Here is a 12,278-nt window from a genome sequence, read left to right as displayed (position 1 = left end):
TGAGATTACAGATGGGGGCTACCACATCTGGACTTGTGTGGATTCTGGAGATCCAAACTCAGGTCCTTATGATTGGATGGCAAGTGATTTATACACTGGGCCATCTCTCTAGCTTCCAACTTTTAAAATATACTTTGCTTGGCTGGACCATGGTGGCATGTGCCTTTAATCACAGCTCAGGAGGCAGAGGAAGGTGAATCACTATGAGTTAAAGGCCACCCTGGTCTACAGAGTGAGTTCTAGGACACCCAGGGCTACTCAGTAAAGCCCTGTCTCAAAAACAAACAACCCAGAAACAACAACAATAAAACTCCAACAAATCACACACACACACACACACACACACACACACACACACACACACACACAAACACACACACACATTACTTATACAGAATTTTTTTCTTTATTGGCTTGAAATTTTTTTCTTTAGTAAATGTTTTTGAATTATCCAGTAGTGAAATTTTTAGACAAGCTTAGATTCTTATAAAACATAAAGGTTAACATTATCTCACTGCACAGAGGAAAAGCCATGAACCAAGTTATGAAGATTGAAGAGAAGCCTGTTCGCTTGAGTGAATTTTTTATTATACAACATTACATTCATTAATTTGGCCATTTTGTAGTATTTACTGAGTTTCTACTCTGAGCGCTGGACCACTCCAAGTGTTTTTCTCTGAGTTAAACATAGCTAGTTGGAATCCTGGAGGCAGAGTTAGCTACATTGAGAGGTCAAATATTCACATCACACTTTTGAGATAAACAATTTTGGTAATGGCCGCTTTGACATCTTTGTTCCTCAAAGTATAGATAAGAGGGTTGAGGATTGGTGTGAGAATCGAATAGACCACATTCCCCATGATGTGGAAGTCCAGAGGCAGATCAGCCCTGTAGGCCACATAGGCTATGGCAATGGATGAGTAGTAGGTGCCCACCACCAGGAGGTGGGAGCTGCAGGTGGAGAAGGCTTTGGAACGCCCTTCCTTGGAGTTGATCCGAAGCACTGAGATCAGGATTCGCACATAGGAGAGGAGCACCAGGAGGAGGGGGAGGAAGGACACCACCATGGCAATGCAGAAGCCCATGAGTGTCTGGGGAGTGGTGTCAGAACAAGAGGACTGGACCAGAGCCAGGTGGTCACAGAAGCAGTGGTAGATGTAGGCGACGTCATTATATACCATCTGAGAGGTCTTTACTACTGCTGGAACAGGCAGGAGGAGGGCGGTGATCCAGGCACTGGCTGCCAGTGCAGTGTTTGTCTGTGGGGTCATGTGGACGGGGTAGTGCAGAGGGCGGCAGATAGCCACATAGCGGTCATAGGCCATGACCACCAGGATGAAAGCTTCTGAGCATGTAAAGCTCTGGAATAGATACATCTGCAATAAGCAGGAAGGGAAGCTGAGGAAGCGGTCTCCCAGCAGGAGTAGGGACAGCATCTTCGGGACAGTGGTGGTGGTGAAGAGGATGTCTAGAGCTGAGAGGTTGATTAGGAAAAAGTACATGGGCTTGTGGAGGCTGGGCTCGGCCACCACAGCCACCAGGATCAGGGTGTTCCCCATGAGGATGAGAAGGTAGAACAGAAGGAAAAGAAAGAAGACAGGGAGGTAGAAGGGCTCTGGCAGGGAGGGAATGCCCACCAGGTAGAAGACAGTAGAGCCATCTACTGACCCATTGCAGGTTGTAGTCTCCATAGTAGAACAGAACCTGAGGTCTGGGTCATGGGTGGCTGGAACATCTGAAAACCAGAAAAACAAAGAGCTCTGTGATAATAATTCCATAATGTCCATTCTTAATTAATTGCGTACAGTTATTTATAACCAACTTTGGAGGATTGGCTGTAGGCTGTGGGATTGGCTCCGCTGAGTACTAATCCACAGTCTACCAAACTGAAGTTAGCCGACAGCGCTAGTGAAGAAGGCAGGCCTAGGCCTCAGGCTCCCCTGGGAAGGTCAGAGGTAAATGGTTGATCATTGATTCACTGTCACAAATGTTCTTTGGAAAGATGCCCTCCAGATGGTACCTCAGACTCCACACTATGTGATTCAGTTTGTTGGATCTCTGACATCAAGTTCTTCAACCTGTGCCCTACTTGTGCACTCACCTAGAGTTCCAGCACACGGCTTTGCAGGGACAAGGTTCTCGATAGCGTATTGCAGTTCACACATTCATCAGGCCTCCTTCTTTGTGCTCCTTGACCTGGGACTCTTAGACTTCATGCAAGCTGGGCATACTGAGCCTTTGCTCCTTAGTAAGGTACTGTAGACCATGGTAGACCAGCACCCCACTGTCACAACTAGGAAATCCTGGATAAGTGACATAAATCATCATTTCATTGAATACGGTCTCATGTAGGCTAGCCTGGCTTTGCATTCATCATGTAGCTGAGGCTGATCTTGAACTCCTGATCTACCTGTCTCAGTTTACTAAGTGTTGAGATTACTACCAGCATGCACCACCACATTCTAAAAATCAAATAAAGAAGCACAGATGCTGAAAGGGTGGAAGGAACTGGACTTCCCCAGGCCGGGGGACCTTCCAGAGTGGAAGTGCAATCACTGGCTCTTTTTGTTTCTCCCTCAGAGTCACCTATTTGATTTGGTGACCATCATGGGGCTGGCTTGAACTAGGCAGGGAACTTTGATATGAGAGAAAGCAGTAAGCTTTTGTCAATCCAAAGAGGCTTACAACGTGGATTAGACAGTTAAACCACTCTGATTGTATAACTAGTGTTTCCATAAGTCATCTGGATTCTGGGTCTCTGCTAAGAAGCCTGGACGGGGGGGTGGGGGGGTGGCTAAGCTTCACTAAGATCTCCCAGGAACCATTGGTACTTAAAAGGCCACAGGAGAGGGCTTGCCTCACATGTACACTGCTCTTCTCTTAACATTTCCCAAAGATTTGAAGTTGTGTTTATATGGGAGAGCAGGATTTGTAGGTGGGTGGGAGGGACAGCTAAGAACCCTACCCATACCCTCCAAGATGGAGCAAATCTCCCACAGTCTGTCAGCACTGAGGTGATAAAGAACTATAACCCAGGGAAGGTTAGACTCTTACTGCGACCGAAGCGACCAGAAACCTAATTCCAAGACCAATTGGCCTGAAGTGCTCAGTACCTGACTCTACCTGCCTGAGAGAAAAATGGGAAGTGTGTCTGGTGAGACTGGTTATCCACAGTGTCCAATACATCTATTGTTATTAGTGTTCAGCCCACAATGAACGTTATTAGATATGCAAAGTTGGGAGAATATGACCAAAGGGGGAAATATACTGTAAATGATATACAAATGATCTAAGGTTGGGGAGGGGTAGCCTCATGGTAGAGCATTCACATTGTACAAGGCCCTGGATTCAATTCCCAATACTACAAAACAGAAGTAACATGTAAAAATAAATCAGTTAACTTTAAAAGTCTAGATCCCTAAGTGAGTAAATAAGGACATTAGTATGAAGGTTCACATTCTATAGCGGAAAATGCTGTGAAATGACTAGAGAATTCCAGCAGAAAATTGGAATCTATTTTTAAAAATACCCCAGAACTAAAGTGTCCAATATTTGAAATTAAGAACTTGAATATAGATCAGGCCTGATTCCAATGGACACCAATAGTCAGCCACAGAGTTAGGACAGAGCCTGGAGCCCTCCCCACCAACCCTGTGTTTTGTCTTGCTTTCCTTAGGGTGTCCGGAAGCCCAGGTGTCGTGAGAGAAGGGATGGGGTAAGGCTTTGCCTCACTTTTTCTATTTCTGTGGCTGACAGTGCCACCTCGTTGGCACCTCAGAGGACGTTTGTCAATCTCTTAAATGTGAAGTGAAGATGTGCCTGCATCTCCATTAACAGTGAAGGCTGGTGACATGTTTATCTGACCCTCCACCAACAGAGCAGAAAAACAAACAGCAGAGAATTAACTCACGATGACCCAACCTGCCGGTGCCCACCACCTCATTACCTAACTACGAAGACATACAAACTTCATTTCCCTGAATGTCTAGAAAGGTCAAAGAAGTCATTGTGCATTGAATGCCATGGGCTTGGATCGAACTGGGACTCGAAGGACAGAAGTTCAAAGCCATCAAATCCAATTGCATCCTCTTCCCCTCCTCTGCTTCATCTGTTAAACAGTGAGACAGGATGGTGTCGAGGCTCAAGGCCAGAAATAGAGGAGCCAGCAAACTCCTTGCAGAGATGGGTCTTGAACCCCAAATGTCCCAGCTCCTTGTTTTGGCTACCCGTAAGCTCCTCCTCTTGCCCGTACTTCTGTGATCCTCTCTCAGACGTTCCCTCCTCCGAGAAGATTTCTCCAGCTCTGCTTGGGTCATGAAGTCCCCATACTTCCTTCTGTAACCAACACATTACTAATGTGACTCTGGCTGCCCCAGCCAGGAGCACTTTCTGGGTAGTAATAGAGTCAGAGTGTTTCTATTGACTAACCCCCCTCCCTGCTCCCCAGTTCTCCCAGGAACTGTCACTTGCAGTCAGGAGACACCATGTGGCTTCTCCTTCAGCTTGCCTCACTCTGATGGTGACCATGGAACAGCAACATCATTAGTGATGAAGTCAATTAACTTGGTTTATCCCTTTCACCGTACAGAAGGGGACACAGAACGAGGCTCCAAAATGGGCTGTGATCGTCCCAAGGTCACAGGGGAAATGGACTCTCAGTATCAGAAATAAACTATCAGCAGCAGGTCTCAGTGGTCAGCCCCCCTGGGGCCAGGCATAAGTCTGTCATGAGCCTGGCTGCCCGACAGGCCTGGACCACTGTGGAGCCTAACATGGCTTTTGTGCTCACCCCCAAAGCACTGGATGTATTTGCTCCCCTAAGCTGCTGCTCCTGTGGAGTGTGCTGGAGCGATCACAAGGGCTGGGAGCTTTAGCCTAAGAGCAGCAAGACAACGCTTCTGAAAGAAGTCGGTATTTGATACTGTATTTTAGAAAGCCATGGCCCTGAGTTACAGCATTAGATTCCCTTCAACTTTTATTCTGTAACCCGGAGGTGAGCAATGTTATTCTGAATTACAATTTCGAAGGCATGTTGAATGCTTCCAGCTACTAAGGGTGTGAAGGGTCCTGGTAGGGTTTTTCCTGTTGGAATGCCCTACCAGTCCAAGAGTGAGCCAGAGGGAGGAAAAGAGGAAGCGGTCACCCAAATGTCCAGGCTGAGGCTGCACTTTGCAGACAGCATCCCTACCACACAGTCCTGCCAGGGAGCAGTTACACTTCCTTAGCAAATGAAGGAACCGAGGGCCAGAAGAGATGAGGCTGTCATTCAAATCCATGGCAGGAGAGACTGCTTCTGCAGCCAGTCAGCCACAAAGAACTGAACCCACCTGGCAAGCAAGAGTCCTGCCTGCTGGACCAGCCTTCTGCCTTGATTGCTGTGTTTGGGCCTCTGAGCTCATCTGCACATCTGTAAAATAGGACTTTATAAAAAAGACCATCTCCTCTAATCCAATACATATTTTCGAGGTCCTCTGTGCATCTGGCTGAAAAGGAGGTTTAGGGGTGGCTGTCTCATGGCCCACACCCCTAAAAATAGATATCAAGAACTGTCCCAGTTAGTGTGTGTGTGTGTGTGTGTGTGTGTCTGTCTGTCTGTCTGTCTGTCTGTCTGTCTGTCTGTCTGTGGCCAGAGGCCCTCAGTCACTCTCCTCATGTTTCTGAGGAAGGGTCTCTCACTGAATCTGGAGCTCACTGTTCAGCTGCCCTGGCTGCCCAGGGAGTTCTGGGGACCCAGCTGTCACCTCCTGCCCTTCCTCTAGCACAGGGGTTGTAGCTGAGTGCCTGGCTGCTACCATTCCCTGTTTTTATGTGGCTGCCGGGCATCTGAATTCAAGTCCTCATACTTATGCTGCAAGCACTTTACTGACAGAACATTTCCCAAGCCAGGTTCCATTTTTAAGCCCCAATGGCAAGCTTAATTCTGGGGCATTGCACTTCTCTGTAACCTGAAACTCCACACAAGCTCTCACAAGGCTGATTGCGCTATTCCCACAGAAAAGGTAGGCGTGTGTGAGGCTTGGAATGTAAGTATATTAGCTTCCAGCATAGACCTGGTTTCTATCTTGTCTCCATACCTAAGCCTCCCCCTCTCTGACCTGAAGTTTCCCTACCTTGACTCTGAATGTTGAAGGGTGTCTCTGTTAAGTAACTCCAGGTCTCTAGTGTCATAGGCTTTGCCTCTTGGCAAGTCCTTCTCCCAGACCTTCAGTCTCCTACAATCTCTGATTGGCCTACCACGATGTCTGATGCAGGGTCAGTCATGCAGACCAGGTACACAGCTTATGTGACTCCAGGAACCAGGACATCTCCCCTAAGGTGGGTGACCTCAGACTGCACTATGGCCCTACAAGTTCCCAGTGCCCTGGACCTTATCTTTCACCCTAGCCTTTGCCTGCTTCTGGGTCCTCCATCCACAGCCATCTTACCTGTCAGATCCGGTCTATCCAGTGATCTATAGAGGCATCCCACCTGGAGTTGGTAGAAAGAGCCAAAGAGGAATTGAACCATGGCTCATTAAAGCATCATCGCCTCCCTGGAGTCAGGCCCTCTGGGACTCATCCTTCAAGCTGGCTCTTGGGACCACAGAGCTGGCAGTCAGACAACAACTTTGTGGAGTAAAGCAGGAATCCTGGCTCTGAGGTCTGCTGATAATGAAAATGGATATCATTAACAAGCCTCGTGGGTTCCAGACTCCATCGCCTGAAACAGTTACATTCTTAATTTCCCATCTCAATTCCATAACCACCAGGGAAGACATCAAGACTGTCTGGCCCAAAGGAGGGAGTTGGCGATGGTTGTCTCATGGCCTAAGCCCCTAAAGACAGATAGCAGAACTACAGAAGAGGAATCATGCATGCAGGCTGTCATGGCAGTCTCATGGTCCAAGCCCCTAAAGATGGACGGCAGAACTACAGAAGACTCTGCAAAAGTACAGAGCGCTGAGGTCAGGGTTTGGACCAAGGCTCTCTGGGCCAGCAACTCTGTCTTCTATAGCTGAGACCTGAGCTCACTGAGTCTATAAATCAACGATTTCATGACTTTTACACTGGATTCCTTAGAACTAGAGTCATGTAGAGTTGTGAGACACCGTGTGGTGATGGGAATAGAAGCTAAGGCCACACAGAAGCACATCCAGTGCTCTTAACTGATGAGCCATCCTTTCAAATTGCCCTCATTGTAGACTAATCAGTGTGGAGCTTTGTCAAGTGAAAACTCCCTCTTTCCCAGTCCCTTTTTTCCACACTTTTCTAGGCATTTTTGTGCCCCTTGTCTTTCTTTTAGCATAAATCAGATCAATTTGAACATATCATATAACATGCTTTGGCTTGTAGTAAGGCTTGGAAGCTTTTTTATACATATTTTAAGTTTTTATTAGATAATTTTTAGTTATCATACAAAATAACTAGTTGCATCGTGTAACCTCACACATGTGTGTCATTATTCTCTGCTCATAGCCACCCATTACCCTCTGCTGTGTCCCCTTTCACTGGCCGCTCTCCTTCCTCCAAATGTCCCTTCTCTGCTTTCATGGCACATGTAGATATGATTCTGCACGAAAGGGAGAATGCATACATGTGAGCCATGTCTTCCCTTTGTTCTCAGCGACTCTCCCACTTACTGCTCCTCCTCTACCCAGCCAACCAGTCCCCTTTTGACTTTCATGGCATTTACATATAATTTTTATATATGATAAAATATACTTATTTGAGTCTGGCTTGTTTTACTTAACCTGACAAACTCCATCTTCACCCATTTTCCTTTTGGTGGTGATGCTTGGTTTTGAGTGTTTTTTGAAACAGGGTCTCTCTACATTATCCTGGCTGTCCTGGAACTCACTCTGTGGATCAGGCTAGCCTCAAACTCAAGAGATCCACCTGCCTCTGCCTCCCAAGTGCTGGGATTTAAGGCATGCGCCGCCATGGAAGCTTCATCCATTTTCCTTAAACTGTGTGATTTCATTTGTTATTTATTGTCACATAAAACTTCAGTGTGTGTGTACCACATTTTCTCGTCGGCTTATGGACATCTAGGACAATCCCATATTTTAGCTTTTGCACATAGTGCTTCTATAAGCACACACACACCGTTGTCTCCATGGTGTGGGATTCAGATTGCTTTGGGTACACAGCAAAAGTAGACTGTATGGTGGTTCTATTTTTAGTTTATATTTTCAGGAACCTCCTTACTAATTACTATATTAGCTGCACTAATTTCCATTCCTACCTTCAATGTACAAGGGTTCCTTTCCCAGAGTTCTTACCAGCACTTTTTTGTTTGATTTCTTCTCATTTTTAGTGTGTGGTGTGTGTGCACGCGTGTGTGCGCGCGCGCGTGTGTGTGCGTGCGTGTGTGTGTTCGTGTGTGTGTATGCGTGTGCGTGCGTGTGTGTGTGTGTGTGTGTGTGTGTGTGTGTGTGTGCGTGCCATCGCGTGTATTGGTTCTCTCCTCCCCCATGTTTCGGGGGTCGAGCCTGGGTGGTGGACTTATATGGCAATCACTTTTGCAGGATGAAACATCTTGTTGGCTTCTGGATGATGTTCTGACAGGTGAGATGGATGGGCTCCCCAGGCTGTTTGCTCTGCATCTCCTTGATAGCTAGGGATGTGAACCCATTTTCATCTGTATTTCTGCTTCTGAGAACTGTCTGACCAATAAATTCATTTATTTTTATTGGATTATTGGAGATATTTGATTCTTTAATCATTTACAGATGCTAGCTATTGACTACAGCTGTATGCACAGCTGGCGGAAATCTCTCCCATTCTGAAACCTCTTTGCTCCACCAACACTTCCCTTTTCTGTCGTCACATGCAGTCTCACTTGACAATTCTTGCTGTTACTTCTCGATATTAGAATCTTTTTCAGAAAGATAAGCAAATTATTCCTGGACCTTGAAGTTTTTTCTCTAGTGGCTTCAGGATCTCTGAATTCCACTGAATTCTTCCATTCTTTTTAAATTGAGTTTTGTATAAAATGAGAGGTAGGAATCTAGTCCCATTCTTTGAGATATGAACACCACATTTTTCCTCCACCATTTGTTGAATAGGAAGTGTTTTTCTCATGTGTTTTTCTGGGCCTCTTATAGAAAACCAGATGGCTTCTATTCATTTGGTCTGTTGGCTATATCCTTTCCCTTTCTCTGTGTGTCTTTGCTAGTGAGGTGTGTTTCTTCTGGACAATGAACAAGTCTTTTCTTTTAAATTCAATCTCCTAGTTTGCGTTTTCCCACCACAGTGTTAAGATTCTTTGCATTAAGCATTATTACTGAAACCTCTGTAAGAAAGATTTGCCTGGCTCCTGTAACTCTGTTGATCGTCTCATTTCCTTGCATGATTAGAATGTTGTTTCTTCCTCTTCATGTTAAATCTGTGCCCTGCTGATTTAGACTCTTCTCCCCTGCCATACTTTTTAAAAAACTTATAATTTATTTTTAAAGACATTCATTTTAATCTTATACACATGGGGAGTTTTGCCTGCATGTATGTATATACCTCATGCATGCCTGGTCCCTGTATAGACCAGAAAAGGACATTGGATCTCTATATGCTCAGGCACAGGCAAACATACCTGTGCACTTGCATGTACCATTCACACTGAATAAGCAGGAACTGCAAACATTGCCTTATTCCATACATAGCAGCTCATGCTTCCATGAACAGAGATTCTTGGATTTGAGATAAATTCATGCACACAGCTATTTGTTTTGGTGTCACAAAGGTAAATACTGAGCCCTATTTCAGGAGAGTTTTAGTTACCCACAAGTTAAAAATAATTCCACAGATTTACCAGACTGATGATTCTCTCACTCTGTTTCTTGTTTCTCAGACACTACCACAAAGATCCTTAGTAAGCAGTAGAAAGCCACCAAGAACTGGAGGCTCTTTGGTATGATTTACTGAAACTAGAAAAATAGCACAGACTAGAAGACCCACAGGAAGGCAGCAATTGTAAGTAGAAAACAAATAAACAAAAACAAAGGTTTATACTGTCCTTTAAATGCTCCTTATTTTATTCTGTCTTTCATAAAATAGTAAAAACATTAGAATGATATTTTTTAAAAAAAGCCAACATCTTAACACTGACTGTTTTTAGATTTTGAAGGAGCTTAAAGAAGGCAGAATAGCCGAGAGACTGACTCCAACAGACTACAGTGTTTACTTCAAACATCAAGGAGCAGACACAGTGGAAAAGGGTGTCTGCCAAGGGAAAGGGCTACACTTGGGATTTATATGTGAGGTTTGGGAGACAGGAAGTTAATTAAGCAGCTTCAGGGAGCTATGTGCCAGTCCAGTTAGTCTCCTGAAGTTGTTCGTCCAGACAATCCCCTACAGATATACCCACATGCCAAACTGAGCTACAAGATTTCTCTCTTCTTGGGAGAGTCTAGATTGTAGCAACTTGTCTTTAAGACTAATGGCCACAAATAATGATAAATCCAGTCTTATTTCAGACACTGAACAATGGTACACATTTCTTATTTATTTTTATATACTCAATAGTAATGCCTCTGTTTCACTTTTTATTGTAACACTCTTTCTTTTTTTTTTTCTTGGTTAGTCTAACTAAACGTTGATGTATCCAAAGAGCCCTCCTAAGCTTTGTTTTCATTCTCTGTTTCATGTATTCCTGCTCTAATTTTTATGATGTGTTGATTATTGTATATTTGAGTTTAGTTTGCTCTGCCTTTCTAATTTCTTTTTTTAATTGAATATTTTTAATTATTTACATAGCAAATGTTATCCCCTCTCCTGGTCTCCCCTCTGCAAACCCTCTATCCCATCCCCCCCTTGCCCTGCTTCTATGAGGGTACTCACCCACCCACCCACTTCCTCCTCACCACCCTAGCATTCCTCTACACTGAGGCATCAAGCCTTCATAAGGACCAACGGCCTCTCCTCCCATTGATACTAGATAAGACCCCTTCAGCTCCTTTAGTCCTTCCCCTAACTCCTCCATTGGGGTGCCTGTGATCAGTTTGATGGTTGGCTTTGAACATCCACATCTGGATTGGTCTGGATTGGTCAGGATCTGTATTGGCAGAGCCTCTCAGGAGGTTCCTGTCAGCAAGCACTTCTTGCCATCAGCAATAGTGTCTGGGTTTGGCATCTGCATGTAGGATGGACCCAGGTAGGGCAGTCTCTGGATGGCCTTTCCTTCAGTCTCTGCTCCACTCCTTGTCCCTGTATTTCCTTTAGACAGGAGAGAGTCTGGGCTAAAATTTTGGAGATTTTTGAGATGGGTGGGTGGCCCTATCCCTTAACTGGGAGCCATGCCTAACCTCTGGATATGGTGTTGGCAGGTTCTCCCTCCCCTTTATGGGAAATTTCAATTAATGTCATCCCTGTGGGGTCCTGGGAGGCTCTTGCCTTCCTGCCATCTGGTACTTTCTGGTTGCTACCCCCAGTTTCCCATCCCTCATTGCCACACACCTCTGTTCAGTTTCCTGACCCTCTGTACATCTCCCCCATCTCTTCCCCCTCCTCTATTCCTCCCAAGTCCCTCTCACCCTCTATTTGATTATTTTGTCCCCTTCTAAGTAGGACTGAAGCATCCACTCTTTGGTCCTCCTTCCTGTGAGCTTCATGTGATCTGTGAATTGTATCATGGGTATTCCAAGCTCTTTGCTTAATATCTACTTATCCATGAGTATATACCATGTGTGTTCTTTGTGACTGAGTTTCTTCTAGTTAAAAGTCAAGCCATTTGAGTTTTTTCCTCATTTGAGTGTAAGCATGTCTTTCTCTGTATCCCATGAGTTTCTGTTCTCATGCAGACTGTTCTCATTTTCATTCTTATTAAAATAGTCTCTAATTTCTTTGTGATTTTCTCTTTGATCCATCAATTGTTTAGGACTGCCTTGTCCAGTGCCCACATTTGTGAGTGCAGCATCTAATGACTGAGGTTTTATTACTTTGATGATACCATTCAACCCTGATGGTACACACATGTGTGGTCACAGCTACTTATGAGTTGAGCCAGGAGCACCATGAGTTCTGGACAACCAGAAAGTCGTCATCTCAAAAACCAAACAAAAACATACCAGCAACAAAACAAACAAAAAAAACAAGCTCCCCCAACCCCCACAGAAAAAACCAAAACACCCCAAACCCTCAGAAACAGCGAACAAGTCGTTTAAAGCATATGTTTCTCAAAACCAAAGAAAGTGTTTGAAGTAATAGAGGTTTCAAAGGAGAAGCAAGATTTTCCTAGATACAAATCTGGGAGCATTTTATGGAGAAACAAAGGAGAGAGTAAAAATTAAAGTGAACCATACTATT

At 44.8% G+C, this 12,278-nt stretch overlaps 1 protein-coding gene across 5 annotated transcripts; it reads right to left on the bottom strand.

Moving 5' to 3' along the window:
- Nucleotides 1–387: 387 nt before the first annotated feature.
- On the bottom strand, nucleotides 388–11,670 carry Olr35 (olfactory receptor 35). Of its 5 annotated transcripts, none has more exons than XM_087656849.1 (4): nucleotides 5,328–11,670; nucleotides 3,947–4,335; nucleotides 2,102–2,303; nucleotides 388–1,735 (listed from the first exon to the last, which is right to left on the bottom strand). In XM_087656849.1, exons 3-4 carry the CDS (start codon nucleotides 2,163–2,165, stop codon nucleotides 741–743), a joined length of 1,059 nt encoding a protein of 352 aa, XP_087512975.1. In that variant the 5' UTR covers nucleotides 2,166–2,303; nucleotides 3,947–4,335; nucleotides 5,328–11,670; the 3' UTR covers nucleotides 388–740. The 5 variants fall into 5 exon arrangements, with proteins under 5 accessions (XP_087512975.1, XP_087512983.1, XP_087513006.1 ...); XM_087656857.1 differs by having other exon boundaries at nucleotides 4,253–4,335; nucleotides 5,328–6,641; XM_087656880.1 differs by lacking the exons at nucleotides 3,947–4,335; nucleotides 5,328–11,670 and having other exon boundaries at nucleotides 388–1,376; nucleotides 1,669–1,735; nucleotides 2,102–2,363.
- Between the last annotated feature and the right edge of the window lie 608 nt (nucleotides 11,671–12,278).

This window comes from Rattus norvegicus, chromosome 1, assembly GCF_021556685.1.
Source record: "Rattus norvegicus strain SHRSP/BbbUtx chromosome 1, alternate assembly SHRSP_T2T, whole genome shotgun sequence".
Classification (NCBI taxonomy): domain Eukaryota; kingdom Metazoa; phylum Chordata; class Mammalia; order Rodentia; family Muridae; genus Rattus; species Rattus norvegicus.
This window is presented reverse-complemented; position numbering and strand designations above follow the sequence as displayed.